At 47.3% G+C, this 15,541-nt stretch overlaps 2 protein-coding genes and 1 pseudogene across 2 annotated transcripts in view; all 3 read left to right on the forward strand.

Moving 5' to 3' along the window:
• The window catches only part of LOC128409176 (zinc finger protein 420-like), a 29,652-nt pseudogene extending 26,050 nt beyond the window's left edge, over positions 1–3,602 (forward strand).
• Positions 3,603–11,644: 8,042 nt separating this feature from the next.
• On the forward strand, positions 11,645–15,223 carry LOC128409111 (uncharacterized). Its single transcript, XM_053379339.1, has 2 exons — positions 11,645–11,988; positions 14,049–15,223. Exons 1-2 carry the CDS (start codon positions 11,827–11,829, stop codon positions 14,862–14,864), a joined length of 978 nt encoding a protein of 325 aa, XP_053235314.1. The 5' UTR covers positions 11,645–11,826; the 3' UTR covers positions 14,865–15,223.
• LOC128408982 (oocyte zinc finger protein XlCOF6-like) overlaps positions 13,539–15,541 on the forward strand; it is a 31,911-nt gene continuing 29,908 nt past the window's right edge. Inside the window, exon 1 of the mRNA XM_053379099.1 lies at positions 13,539–13,732. The gene's annotated coding sequence lies outside the window, so the exon portion shown is untranslated. The remainder of the gene's footprint in view (positions 13,733–15,541) is intronic.

The raw sequence follows: 15,541 nt of genomic DNA on the forward strand, positions 1-15,541 counted from the left end.
GCTCCAGCTTCTCCTCAGCTGGCTTTGACTGCAGTCTTCTTTCCCAGCGTCTCGTTAGCTGGCCGCACACACACCGGCACGAGCGTTGCTTATCTCTGCTTCAAAGCGTTTGCTGATGACCCATAACCTGTGCCGGCCCCCGGGGGGTCCACACGCTTCCTCTGGGCGACTCTGTTTTCCCAGGGCTCCTCCGGTGTCAGCAGAAGGTAAACACAGCGGAACAGAAGCAGGGTTGCCGTGTGTGTGCAATAAATCAGGTTTAACGCACGGTATCTTCTTATCTCACTTTAAGTCTTTATTCCCGTAGCAAAAACAACAGTCATAAATCTGGTGACAATGCACTCATTTTCGCTCCTCTCACGCAACGGAGCAAACACACACTGAGAGAAACACAGTAAAACACTCCCCTCAGTATTCTAAACCACGCCTCAGAATGTGAGACGTCACTCAGAACTTCTTAACCCTGTGAGTTCTGATCCTCTCTCCACAAGATACTGTTACTTTAGCCTGAGATCATTTCTTCACTTCAGAAAGTAAAAATAGATGTGTCTAATAAGCCAATTCCACCATAGATCTGTATTATAAAATGATGGTGCTTTATTAAGTGTGAATTGAGTGATCATGTGTTGCTCTTGCCATTATCTCATATTCATTCCTAAAAATTTGAAACCTAGAGATGACAGTGGAGAATGGAGACGGTGTTAAAATGAGAGAAGGTGCAGACTGGGATTGACATGTGTTCAGTTCCCTTTTTGTCTTTCTTGAAAGTCTAACAGGATTCTCTTTCCTCCCAGACTCCCAAACAGGTGAGGAAGATGAAAGTCAGAATTCTATGGAGCCACATGTGAATTTATTGGGAAGAAAAAAGAAACTGAGGATACAACAACAAACTCACAAAGGAGAGAAACTATTTGAATGTATGGAATGTGGAAAGGGCTTCAGTGAAAGTGGAAAACTTAGAATATATCAACGAACTCATACGGGGGAGAAAGGATTTGAATGTTTTGAATGTGGAAAGAGCTTCAATGAAAGTCGAACACTTAGAATACACCAACGAACTCACACGGGGGAGAAACCATTTAAATGTATTGAATGTGGAAAGAGCTTCAGTCAACATGGAGTCCTTAGAATACATCAACGAACTCACACTGGGGAGAAACCATTTAAATGTATTGAATGTGGAAAGAGTTTCAGTGAAAGTGGAGCACTTAGAATACATCAACGAACTCACACAGGGGAGAAACCATTTAAATGTATTGAATGTGGAAAGAGCTTCAGTCAACATGGAGTCCTTAGAATACATCAACGAACTCACACTGGGGAGAAACCATTTAAATGTATTGAATGTGGAAAGAGTTTCAGTGAAAGTGGAGCACTTAGAATACATCAACGAACTCACACAGGGGAGAAACCATTTAAATGTATTGAATGTGGAAAGAGCTTCAGTCAACATGGAGTCCTTAGAATACATCAACGAACTCACACTGGAGAGAAACTATTTAAATGTATTGAATGTGGAAAGAGCTTCAGTACAAGTGGAACACTTAGAATACATCAACGAACTCACACAGGGGAGAAACCATTTAAATGTATTGAATGTGGAAAAAGCTTCAGTAAGAATGTAGCACTTAGAATACATCAACGAACTCACACTGGGGAGAAACCATTTAAATGTATTGAATGTGGAAAAAGCTTCCGTGGAAGTGGGAAACTTAGAATACATCAACGAACCCATACTGGGGAGAAACCATTTAAATGTATTGAATGTGGAAAAAGCTTCAGTAAAAGTGGGGAAATTAGAATACATCAACGAACTCACACAGGGGAGAAACCATTTAAATGTATGGAATGTGAAAAGAGCTTCAGTGAAAGTGGAACACTTAGAAGACATCAACGAACTCACACGGGGGAGAAACCATTTAAATGTATTGAATGTGGAAAAAGCTTCAGTCGAAGTGGAGAACTTAGAATACATCAACGAACTCACACAGGGTAGAAACCACTTAAATGTATTGAATGTGGAAAGAGCTTCAGTGAAAGTGGGAAACTTAGAATACATCAACGAACTCACACAGGGGAGAAACCATTTAAATGTACTGAATGTGGAAAGAGCTTCAGTGAAAGTGGGAAACTTAGAATACATCAACGAACTCACACAGGGGAGAAACCATTTAAATGTATGCAGTGTGGAAAGAGCTTCAGTCAACGTGGAAACCTTATAATACATCAACAAACTCACACGGAGAAGAAACCATTTAAATGTATGGAGTGCGGAAAGAGCTTCAGTAAGAATGGAGCACTTAGAATACATCATCGAACTCACACGGGAGAGAAACCATTTAAATGTATTGAATGTGGGAAGAGCTTCAATCAACGTGGAGACCTTATAATACATCAACGAACTCACACAGGGGAGAAACCATTTGAATGTTTTGAGTGTGGAAAGAGCTTCAGTGTTAGTGGAAAACTTAGAAGACACCAACAAACTCACATGGGGGAGAAACCATTTAAATGTATTGAATGTGGAAAAAGCTTCAGTACAAGTGGAACACTTAGAATACATCAACGAACTCACATGGGGGAGAAACCATTTAAATGTATTGAATGTGGAAAGAGCTTCAGTACAAGTGGAACCCTTAGAATACATCAGCGAACTCATATGGGGGAGAAACCATTTGAATGTATTGAATGTGGAAAAAGCTTCAGTGAAAGTGGGAAACTTAGAATACATCAACGAACTCACACAGGGGCGAAACCATTTAAATGTATGGAATGTGAAAAGAGCTTCAGTCGAAGTGGATATCTTAGAATACATCAACGAACTCACAGGGGAGAAACCATTTAAATGTATTGAATGTGGAAAAAGCTTCAGTAAGAATGGAGCACTTAGAATACATCAACGAACTCACACGGGGGAGAAGCCATTTAAATGTGTTGAATGTGGAAAAAGCTTCAGTAAAAATGAACTCCTTAGAAGACATCAGCTAACTCACACATGATGAAAACTACAAGTGTACTGAATATGGAAAGGGCTTCAGAGGGAGTGGAGACCTTAATATTCATTAGCAAATTCACACTAGGGAAACAATATAAATGTATGGAGTTTTTCACTCAGGGTTCACTACTTACATCAAGAAACTCATAAAGGGGGAAATCAGTTGTAAATGCATGGAATGTTTTAGTGTTTGTACTTAAATTTGTATACACATATATATGTATTAAAGTAATGAAGGTCACATACCCTAAATGTACAAAATAAGTGGCAACTTGTTGCTAAATAAACAGGGAGAGAGTGTGAATCTGGAATGCTCAAGGTGTGTGTTGAATCTGTTGAGTTTTCAGGTCCGCCTTTCACTGCCAAAATGATGGGCTGCCCTTGTCTTGTAGATCAGCATTCCAGGCACTCTTTACTTGAACTTTGCATAATCTATTGAAGACCTTTTTACTGATAGCATTTTCCAGCTGAATGAAAGGTCCCTGTGTTAAAAGTTCATTTGGTATTGCTTTTGAAACTCATCTCCTTTTTTCTGTGCTCTTGTGTACCTGTTTTGAGCTGTTTTTATTAAATATTTTCTGCATTGGCTTTTGACCCGTGGAAGGTGTCCAGTGAGGGTTTTTTTGTTTCTTAGTTCACAGAAATGTTTTAAAGGAATGTGGAAGAATTAGGGCTAGGGGAGATGAGTGAAAGGGACTGAGGAGTGGGAGACTGATTTGTTGTGAATGTGGGAGGTGGAGAGGGAGAGAAGAGAAAGGTCCGTTATTTGGTCAGGGCTGTGGCTAAAGGCCTTGGTCCAGCTTTTCTGGGAATTGTAGTCTCAGGATGTCCAACTGTAGTTGGCTGAGGAGGCTCAGAAATTTCTAAGAGGTTCCTCCCAGAACTACAGTTCCCAGAGTTCCTAGGAAGCGAAGATGGCTGTGAAGTCTCTGGACAGGGGTCAGCAACCTAAGGGCCACGGGCTGGTTCTGACCCGAATGGGTTCTGGATCCGGCCCACAGAAGATCCAGAAATCGCTTCATGGTTCTGATTCATATAGTTTGGGCTGCACCATTTCTCTCTCTCTTTTTCTCTTCCTGATGGCGGCGCCTCCTCCCTCCCTTCTGGCTTCTCCCCCACCCTGCAGAGGAAGGGGGCCAGCCTTTGATTGGTGCCAGCAGCATTGTTTCCCTCTGATTGGTTGCAGAGTTCTTTCGTCCTCCTAGAGCCAAGAGGAAAGGGCCTGGGCTTTGTTTGTGCCAGCATGGTTCCTCGACGGCTGCCATTGAAGGCAGGCCCCTCTCCGGCCCTCAACTGGCTCACTGCTCCTGCCGCCGCAGCAAGTGGTTCCGTTCTGAGACACTGTCCCAGGATTCTGGGGTGTATGAAGCCTTGTTTCCCTGTTTTTAACTCTGCTACCGAAAGCGTCTCCCCCTCCAGGACGGGGGAGTGGAGAACACGCATCCTTCTGCAAAGGAACCGCTCGCTACAGAAGGATACGTGTTCTCCGCTTTCCCATACTGGAGGGGGAGACGCTTCGGTAGCGGAGTTAAAAACAGGGAAACAAGGCTTTGCACACCCCAGAACCCTGGGAGGGTGTCTCAGAACAGAACAGATATGCTGAGTGCAGAACTGGGACCTTTGGAACTTTATTAATTTTTGGTTTAATCTTTGGATCGTGTAGTAATGAGAGAATGCGCACGCACGCTCCGTCCCGCGGCGAGGTTTGAGGACAGTGATCCGGCCCTTGACTTTAAAAGGTTGCTGACCCCTGTCTCTGGGTGTGCAAAAAAGAATTTGGAAGTGTTTGTTTTCATTCTTGGGGGCCATGCTATTTGGCAACCCTCTCTTTTTCTTTTTTCTTTTAATTTTTTTAAAAAAGATATTTATTAAAATTTTCAAAATTAATACAGTAAGAATACAGTGGTGCCCCGCAAGACGAATGCCTCGCTAAACGAAAAACCCGCAAGACGAAAGGGTTTTCCAATTTTTAGCGGCTTCACAAGACGTATTTCCCTATGGGCTTGCTTCGCAAGACGAAAGCCCATAGGGAAATCTCCGGGGACAGCGGGGAAGCGCAGCGCGCCTTCTCCTCTGTTCCCAGACCTGTCCTGAAGGCTTGCGGTGGGAGGTCCGGGAACAGAGGAGAAGGCGCACAGCGCTTCTCCTCTGTTCCCGGGGCTTGCGGTGGGAGGAGGGTTTTTCCTCCCCACCGCCAACATTCAGAACAGCTACCCCTATCCGCAGCTTGGAGAGCCCTGCGGGGAAGTCCTGCAGGGCTCCCCAAGCTGCGAATGTCTGTCCCGCGTGAGGGGCGCTCTGCTTAAGAGCGCCCCTCGTGCGGGGCAGCAGGCTGCTATCCGCAGCTTGGAGAGCCCTGCGGGGAAGTCCTGCTCCCCAAGCTCTGCTTAAGAGCGCCCCTCGTGCGGGGCAGCAGGCTGCTATCCGCAGCTTGGAGAGCCCTGCGGGGAAGTCCTGCAGGGCTCCCCAAGCTGCGAATGTCTGCCCCTCATGCGGGGCAGCAGGCTGCTATCCGCAGCTTGGAGAGCCCTGCGGGGAACTCCTGCAGGGCTCCCCAAGCTGCAGATGTCTGCCCCACGCGAGGGGCGCTCTGCTTAAGAGTGTTACGAAAAAGGAGCAATGCAGCAGCGAGCTCCAGGTGGCTGGAAAGCCAAACAGGATGTTGATGTTTGGGACTGTTCCGTGGGAACAAAGGAACAGTCTATTCACACCACTGAGCACCGGATGTTAGCTCAGAGTGTCACCTGACCTGTACTGGAAGTACAGGGGAGGAGTTATTCTCTCTCTGCTGTTGGTGTTAAGAGAGTGCAGACACGTTTTCTCTGTACTGCTGGAAGGACAGAAATAAAGGCATGTAAATACATTTCTGTCTGTCTCTCTCCCCTCCCTGGGGTGGCAGGGGTGGGGTGGTGTGTTCTTCTCACGTTAGAGGAGGATCGCCGATTGAGATCTCGCCTGATCTTGCCGGGAGTCGCAGACGGGGAGGTCAACAAGGAACTCAAGCCGGGTGCCTGGAGAGTGGCAAATTCCTCTGACTAAGGCTTGATTCCGACAAAGAGTGCCCCTCGTGCGGGGCAGCAGGCTGCTATCCACAGCTTGGAGAGCCCTGCGGGGAAGTCCTGCAGGGCTCCCCAAGCTGCGAATGTCTGCCCCGCGCAAGGGGCAGCAGGCTGCTATCCTCAGCCTAGGCAGCCCTGGGGAACTCTTCTGAAGGCTGGCGGCGGGAGAAGGGCTTTTCTCCCCACCGCCAGCCTTCAGAAGGCTGTTCTGAAGGCTGGCGGTGGGGAGAAAAGTCCTTCTCCCCCGCCAGCCTTCAGAAGAGGTCCGGGGACAGACTGTCCCCGGACCTGGTCTGAAGGCGGTCTCCATAGGAACGCATTAATTGATTTTCAATGCATTCCTATGGGAAACCGTGCTTCGCAAGACGAAAAACTTGCAAGAAGAAAAGACTTGCGGAACGAATTAATTTCGTCTTGCGAGGCACCACTGTATAAAAAGTCAAAAAGAAAAAGAAAAAAAAATACGAAAAAACAGAAAAAATACATAAAAATTAAAAACACATTAAGTTCACCAAAATTTACTTTCATTGACATATTTTCCCGACCTCCTCATACCTCCCCTTTTTGTATTCCAATTCAAGTTATTGATTCAGCAAATCCTTAACCATAATTCTTAACCTAATAAATCAACATATTATTTTACTTTTACTCTTTCATCCATTTCCTCAATTTATTTTTGCTAACCTTATTTTCCTTTAATTTAGTTCATTTTTTAAAAAAAACCAATTTTACCTTATCCAAACTTAAACATCAATACTTATACATCAATACATATTCTTAAAACATTCTTTCTAAAGTCGACCCAAATTCCCTTCCACGAATTTCCTAAATTTCATAAACATTACAAAAACAAAAATAAAAGCAAAACACATTATACTTATGTACCGTTTGGATTCCTAAACCCCACCCCCCCTTTCCCGGTTCCAGTCCCCAACAAATGTCCATCAGTCTTAATCTAATATTTAGCCTGGAGATCTCACATCCGAGGCTCTTAATTCTCTCTCAATTCCTCTCTGCTGGTTTTTTTGATAGTCCTTAAAATTAAACACCAACTCTCGGAGAAGCTCTGGCCCTTCAGGATCCATGTTTCTTTCAACCAGTCCTCCATACTTAAAGGTGGAACCCAAATCTTGTTTCTTACTCCTTTCAAGTCCAAATGTCCCCAAGGCTCCAACCTCCACCTTGAACAAATTTATAATCCTTAGGTCTTCGGATCTCCACATAAGGAGATCTTTCCTTTCTTCAATCTCCAATTCAGGCCAGATTTTCCACATCAAATTCTTATTTTCCTTCATTACCATCATGTCAGGCCTCAAGTCCTCCTTCATCATCTGCAGCTCTTCAGGGACAACATATGTCTCCTCCAAATTCTCAAAGTTGTCAAGTTTCTCTTTCTGTTCAGTTGAATAAACTTCCAGATTCAACTCCTTATCAGTTTCAATGATATTGTTTACAGGTGAGTCCAGAGTTGTAACATTTATAGCCAAAACATAAATTTGGCCTTGCAACTTTCCCAAGAGAACAAAGACTCTGTCCAGTTCAGCCTGAATTCTCCCTTCTCCAGCGGCAACCCTCTCTTTTTCAAGGGCTAACTTCAGGGCTATGAGAGGCTAAGGAAAAGCCCTTTGTTTGTTTGTTTGTTTTAAAAAAACTCTTCAAAATGTGACAAATGTTTGTGGGGGCTCCACCTGTTGCTGATGCTGCTGAGGGGGCCCTGGATCTCACCCCCAAATGTCTGCCATGATGGTAGCAGGATGGGAGAAGTCAAGTGCCCAAAATCAAAAAGGAAAATATTTTCTGCATCTTTCTTGAATGAAATGGGTATTTCTGACAAAGCTCATGTTGACAGCATTGAAGCTGTTGTTCAGTAACCAATTAATGTCATATTTATATATTTATCACTGCTGATGAAAAGTCTACCCTTCAGAGAAACAAGGCGGTATTTCTACAATGTAATGATGTCCTAAATAAACAATCAGATATATTTGCCTTCTGGAGGGTGGGGCAAAATGCTGAGGGAATCTGTATTATATCTGGAGGAGAGAAGGCCAGGCGGGGAGGGAGGGAGCTCAGTGCACCCAGAAGACACCAGTTGTTGGTTATAGTTGCATCTATACAAAGTGCATAGGGACGCGGGTGGCGCTGTGGGTAAAACCTCAGCGCCTAGGACTTGCCAATCACATGGTCAGCGGTTCGAATCCACGCGGCGGGGTGAGCTCCCGTCGTTCGGTCCCAGCTCCTGCCCACCTAGCAGTTCGAAAGCACCCTTAAGTGCAAGTAGATAAATAGGTACGGCTTTATAGCGGGAAGGTAAACGGCGTTCCGTGTACTGCTCTGGTGCCGGTTCGCCAGAGCAGCTTCATCACGCTGGCCAGGTGGCCCGGAAGTGTCTGCGGACAGCACTGGCTCCCGGCATCTAGAGTGAGATGAGCGCACAACCCTAGAGTCTGTCAAGACTGGCCCGTACGGGCAGGGGTACCTTCACCTTTACCTTTACCTTTACTATACAAAGTGCATAGCCTTTGCCCCTCCATAAAGAAATGGGGAGGAGACAAGAGCTGGAATAGCTGACCAGAAGGAAATGTAACCTGGGAACTTCATGTTGCTCCCCAGCTCCCTGACCCCAAGAAAAGACTCATTCAGGGAGGCAGGTGAGCATCACAGCTAAACCCACATTATGCTCTCCAGTAGCTAATCGCTCAGACAGGGCTTTTTTCATTCAGTTCTTTGTGTTGGGGGGGTTACCTTCCCTTCTTCCCTTGCAATCATGACAAAAACGAAACCTCCACGGCAATGCTTTTAGCCCCAGAAGAGGAGCTCCCCTTGGTGTCAAGGAAGGGGTCCAAGGGGTCTAGAGCCTACCACCCTTTTGTCCCTGGCCCCTTCCCCTCCTCTCTCTGCCATCCCAGGGCCACTCTTGACTCCCCAGCAGGAGACTAGATCTGTCTGTGATGATGAGATGTCCTTGCCGGTGGAAGGACCACTTCCTGTTTCCTGCAGCTCCATCCTGCCTTCTTATGCAAGGTGGAGTCATGAAGCAGGTGAAGGCTGAGCACACCTAAGGGTGACCGGGGAGGGGGGGAATTCTGCTTAACCTTTCCCCGTCTGCTCCTTTTCTGGATCAAAATCCCCGCATCAGAAGGAGCAGTGTGAGGGCGCAATCAATGTTATGCAGCTGAGTTGAAAGGCATTGCTTCATGACCCGAAGAGCCCCTTCAAGCATTCAGAGAATTTAAACTACACACACACAAACACACGTTTAGAAGAGATAATTACCCCCCCCCCAAAAGAGGCAGTCTGGTGCCCCATTGTGTAGGGGTCACTGTAACACACTCTACATGGGGCTGCCTTTGAAAAGTGCTCAGAAAGTTCAACTGGCTCAAAGAGCTGCAGACACATTGCTGACCAGGGCTGGCTATAGGCAGCATAGGACTCCCTTATTAGTGAGAACTGTGGTTCTCAAGGAAGAGGCAGCCCAGGAATACAAGGTAGGAATTCACCTTGACACTTGCTAAAAAAATCCTTTCATACCTTTTTGTGAGGGTGTGGCTGCTAATCCTTAACCTGGCACTAAGGATTGGGCCTCATTTCCTCTGTTATTTAAAATAATATAAAATGCTTGTTCTGCTTCTAAAGAAACCCTTTAGAATGCATTTTTAGTCTTTTCTCATATTAAAAAATCACTATTTTTAACAGCTGTGCAAACGTGCTCCTGTACAATGCAGTGTCAGAATAACAAAAGAATGAAACATCTCATGAGAGCCTTGTTTTTTAAATAAAACAGCTAAAAAAACCTAAAAGCTCCTACAACACTTACCAGATACAAATCTAATACTAGGGCCCCCAGGCACTACAAGGCAACCTGATATTCACGCCCCCCCCCCCATCCCAACTCTGAGCTTTTGGTTTCTCTTTAGACACTCACTTGTGGTCGCCTGGAAGATTTGAGAAAAAGAGAGAGAACATTGTGGCATATGAAGCAAACATAGAAGAAGAAAGAGTGCAACCTTTTGGGCAAGAGGTTCCAGTCAGAGGTTCCACTCTGACAAAAGCATCAGAGGAGGCTGGTATCTTTCCTAATAACTCATTGCTGGAAACAGAAGCTGCAGAGCTCTAACAGAAGGAAGTTTAAACTTGAGAAGTCAGCGGGTGCTTGTTGGAGATGGCTAGGAGAAGCAGCAGCAGTTGCAAATAAGTTCTGCAATGATGAAGAAGCTTAGGATCTCCCTCTGGGACCAGAGAGAGTAAAGTTCACAGGATTACATAAAGGACTGAACATTGTTTGCAAGTGCTACTTTATCAAGTTCATCTTATTGTAAGACTGTTCACAGGATTACATAAAGGACTGAACATTGTTTGCAAGTGCTACTTTATCATGTTCATCTTATTGTAAGACTGTTTAAGACTCTTCTGCAGTAAAGCTTCAAAAATTATTCTTGTGATGGAGAGAACTCATTTCCCACACAAGGTCCAGATCAGGAATTCCATGGAACAACTTGAACAACAAGTACCTGAAGAACCAGACCACGATGTAGCCATGCTCTTTCCATCCCTTTCCAAGAATTGCAACACTCTGTTCCTCCAAATGGTTCTCCCTTCACTACAGTCATCTGAAGGCACCAGCTATGCCCTGTTGGCCCCGATCCTTCTCCGTATGAAGGCTCCCTCCTCTGCTGAATGGAGGCAGGAGACCAGAGACAGCCAAGGAAAAAGCAGGGAAAGACAGACCCTCCAAGTGCCACTGTCTTCCAGGGATGTCCCTGATTTACAGAAGCTGTCGTCAGTTTCTGATTTGATGCCAGAGAGTATGGGGTTATGTGACCCCCAAGTTGTCTGAAGGTAATCCTGTATAGGGATTTTAAAAAATGTTTTATTCTGTTTTTATATATGTTGGTAGCTGCCTGGAGTGGCTGGGGCAACCTAATAAGATGTGTGGGGTATAAATAGTAAAATTATCATTATAAAACAGGACACCCCTATTTTCATCAGAGAGATGTTGGAGGGTGTGGAAAGATAACAGAGCCCAGCCCTGGCATCTGTTGCTGGAGCTAAGTGATTACATGACCTAGGCCAGCAGAGCTGGGAACTGGACTGCCTCCTCCAGCTGCTAGGCATTCAGGCAGCTGGGTGGCATCGTCCCAGCTTCATGAAATGGTATTTCAGGAAGATTTCCTGTAGAGGATTTGCATACTGATCGCAAGGAGACTTATTTGTGCAACATACTGAAGAGCTTATAAAATGCCAGGTACATTCCAATGTTCAAATAAATTTTGAGAGACAGCTTTCTAAACAAAACCCACTTATTACAGAAGACAACGAAAGGGTATAGAAAGGGGAAGTTTTTGGGTTTCTCTAAAAACCATCGGACTATTCTGTACACAATTTCAAGGTAACATTACACTTTATTTCCGCTTTTTCTCACATGGGACTCGAACTCATAACCTTCAGATAAAGCACCTCACGCTTTACCGACTGAGTTAAGACAGCTCAGGGATTAGTGTACACGGGGACACAGATGGCGGCGTGTGAACATCCCTAGAGAAGGGTGCAAAAAGCTTGTTCCCTGCTGCTCCAGAGCTAGGAAGGACCAGATCTCATAGGGCTAATCCATTTGCCCCGACAGCTAAGAGCAGAACCTCCAGGATCAGAAGCAGCGGGCTGCAAATTCGAGGGCAGGGGAAGCAGCAGGGCGGTCTCGCAGCCCTCGCCTTGCAAGGGGGCGCATCCAGCCTTGCAGCCTCCCAGGGCCCAACCCACAGCCAGCGAGCTCCGATGCTCAGAGAGGCAGGAAACGGGGCCAGCCAGGGGGACTCGAGAGCGGCTGCACTTTCCTGTCCCCCGCCGAGGAGAGCGGAGGAGCAGCGGGCAGCGGCCTGGCGAGTTTCCCCGGAGTGGAGCCGGATTCCGGTGCAGGGACGGAGCGAGGAGTCCGAGGTGCAGGAGGGCGGAGCAAGCGGGGGGAGGAGGAGAGCACGTGCGCCTCGCCTGGCAGGATCAGGCCCCGAGTCCAGCCAGAGGCTGCAGGGTGCCCCCCAACCGGGCAGGAAGGGGAAGGGGGGCAGCTGAGGGGCAGGGCATCTGCAGGAGGGCACAGGGGCAAACATCTCTGGCTCAGGCTGGCACGGACCCTGCCGGAGACCCTGGGGAGCTGCTTCCTTCAGTCCTGAGCTCAAGGGGCAGAATGAGGGGTCCAAGGCAGCTGCTGCTTCGCGATGGACGATGCATATAGTCGTCCGATGATCAGCGGCGTAGCTGGGGCTTTTGCCGCCCCTCTCCCTCTCCCTCATCAGGGAGCCCCGTCCTCTTCCACGGTCCTCCCCACGGCGGAGAGGGAAGGGGAGGCAGGGGGGGGGAAAAGGAAGAGCAGTGTAGCAGGGAGGTGCCCCTCTCACTCTGCAGCCCCCCTGACACCCTTTGCAAGCCACTACTCCTGCCCCCCCTTCCTCTGCCAGTGCCATTGATAAACCTATCGCCCTCCTTCGTGAATTGGAAGGATGGGATAGAAGTTCTGATCTGGAAATAAATGATCCCTCTGGCTGCTCTTTAAAGAGGATTTCTAAAGAACAATCAGAAAGGTCTTTTTTCCACAGATCTCATTGCTAATTCAGAAGGGTCTTCTTGTGCTCTTATTTCTCCTCCACCCCAGCACTGGGGTTGGAAGGTCTAAACATGCTGATTGTGTTTGCAAGACTTGTATGTATGCTAGATGGCATGTCTGGTGAGTGCGTGCAGCACCTCTGGCGTGTGTGCATGTGACTTTATGGTCTGCATCTCTTTTCTGTGTGCGCATGCATGTGCATACATTGGCCACAAAGCTCACTGGAATGTGGCCTCCAGAATCAATGCAGCTTTAAGCTCATAAATGTTTTGTTCCTCCTGCTCTATAGGAAAGAACAATCAAATCTGAGACTATCAGGAGGAGAGAACTACTGAATCTACAGAGTTAATGTTCTCAACATCCTATGGACACAAACTGCAATCAGATTTCCCTTTAATTGCTTTGAGATTTTCCCCCTTAAAAATATGAAGCAGTATAGAAATGAAATGAGTAATAATCTGAACATGAATAAAACCTTAAGTCTCTCTCACTTATTTACACGCAGACACAAGAGGCCAGCTTTGATAGCTTGGGGAAAGGTCAGATGCGTTCTCCAGGGAATAAATCTATCAGCTATTTTATTAGCTGTGACAGATCAACAGAACCTCCATGAGTAGGCACAGTGTACCTTGATTTGGGGAAGGCAAAAGAAGCCATTTCCTTGCTAAATGAATCGGATGGACATCATTGCCACAAGATGCGGTGATGGTGGCGGCAAAGAGAGCTTTAGAAGGCAATCTGACCAATTCATGAAGGAGGGCGATAGGTTTATCAATGGCACTGGCAGAGGAAGGGGGGGCAGAAGTAGTGGCCTGCAAAGGGTGTCGGGGGCTGCAGAGTAAGAGGGGCACCTGCCTGCTGCACTTTCCCCCCTGCCTCGCCTTCCCTCTCCGCCAGTGGGAGAACGTGAACTTGTGCCTGTGCTGCCGCCCCCAGAACCCACTCATCGCCCTTGCAGCCCCCGTAGGGAGGCAGAAGCAGGCGAGAGGGAAGGACAGTCAGTGGGTTTTTTAAGTTGGTTTTAGTGATGTGAGGACTGGCAATAGAGGGGATGATCATCATGATATATTTTCTTTAAAAGTTGAATTGTCCAAAAGCATGTTTCCAATAATAATAATCATAGAATCATAGAATCATAGAGTTGGAATAGACCACAAGGGCCATCGAGTCCAACCCCCTGCCAAGCAGGAAACACCATCAGAGCACTCCTGACATATGGTTGTCAAGCCTCTGCTTAAAGACCTCCAAAGAAGGAGACTCCACCACACTCCTTGGCAGCAAATTCCACTGTCGCACAGCTCTTACTGTCAGGAAGTTCTTCCTAATAAAAACAGTCAATGGGTTTTTGAAGTTGGTTTTTGTGTTTTAACCTTCCCTGGTGTTTTGCCTTGTGCAGCAGAGTGATGTGAAAATGGAGGAACAGGGACCAAAGAGGAAAAGACTGGAGTCCAAAGGAAAAGAATCTGCTGCGGACCAACTTGGGACCATCAGGGATCTTCTGCCTTGGGCAGATTTACGTCAAATAAAGCAGGAGCCAGAGGAGGGGCGGCCGCAGCAGTACTGGGATGCCCAGTGGCAGGATTTCCTGAAGACGATGCAGCCCCCTCGTTCAGGGTGGGAAACCCCACAGGCTCCCAGTCCTCCCCTCTCCGGAGATGGTGTCCTCCCGGCCTCCTTCAGGGGAGCTGCGGATGCCAGTCGGTGGCCCAGTGGGAGAGCAGGGGGGACAGACCAGACCCTGCCAGACCTGAGTGGGGAGGCACACGAGGAAGCAGGGGAGCAGATTTCCTCTGTGAAAGTGAAGGAGGAGATCCTGGATGAGGAGGAAGACACCAACATGAGGTCGGAGATGGAGCGGCAGAGCTTCCGGCGGTTCTGCTACCAGGAGGCCAAGGGGCCCCGAGAGGCCTGGCTTCGGCTCCAGGAACTTTGCTCCCGGTGGCTGAAGCCAGAGAGGCGCACCAAGGAAGAGATCGTGGAGCTGCTGGTCCTGGAGCAGTTCCTGACCATCCTGCCTGCGGAAATGCAGAGCTGGGTCAAGGGATGCAGGCCAGAGACCTGCGCCCAGGCGGCGGCCCTCGCTGAGGACTTCCTGCTGCAGCTGCAAGACACCGAGGGGCTTCTGGGAAAGGTAAGTGCCCTCCTCTCACCTGGGTCTCCAGCATCTCATGGTCACAGGTCCAGTGCCTCTAGACATGGAGGTTCTGTTTAGTTATGGTGGTGAATATTCCTCCTCCCTGCATTTTCTCTCTCATCCACTTTAAAATGGCTTGTTAGAGCAAACTTTACTATACATGGGAGGTTGGCAATTATATCAGAGCAGGAGCTACGTCGGAAGAGTTGTCCCTCCACCAACCCCCGTTTTCCTCGTCTAAATTGCCTCCATTTCCAAAATGCTGTTTGCTCCTGTGGCGATCACACAGGGTCCCCGGACCTTTCACTGTCTATTGATCCCTGTGCCACCAATTTATTTCTCGCTGTCAGCACCCATGCCCTACCTGGGACAATACGGAGTCCAGTCAGGGTTAAATTGAAACATAAACTTCTGTTTATTTATTGCAGTTTAACAAGCGTATGGTTTCATAAACGGTATCGGTCAATTACATTCATGGGGTGCCTATCCAGACCCATAACTTCTGCTACCTGCTCTCACGAAACCACCTCTCAGATATTTACTTGTCTTCCTAGCTCCTAACTGTTCCTGACTCAGCTTATTCCGCTACACTAACTCATCCTCCCCACAGCTTCCATTGCAACTCACTCCCACCCCAACCAACCACCCAACTCTCAACAAACTCCCCCTTTGCCCCTCCCTGAGCTCTTTTTATAGTCCCACTGACTCCACCCCCCCTGGGTCCTGACTGGGCAACCTGTTTAACTATTTCACCG

The sequence above is a fragment of the Podarcis raffonei genome, chromosome 2 (genome assembly GCF_027172205.1).
Source record: "Podarcis raffonei isolate rPodRaf1 chromosome 2, rPodRaf1.pri, whole genome shotgun sequence".
NCBI lineage: Eukaryota > Metazoa > Chordata > Lepidosauria > Squamata > Lacertidae > Podarcis > Podarcis raffonei.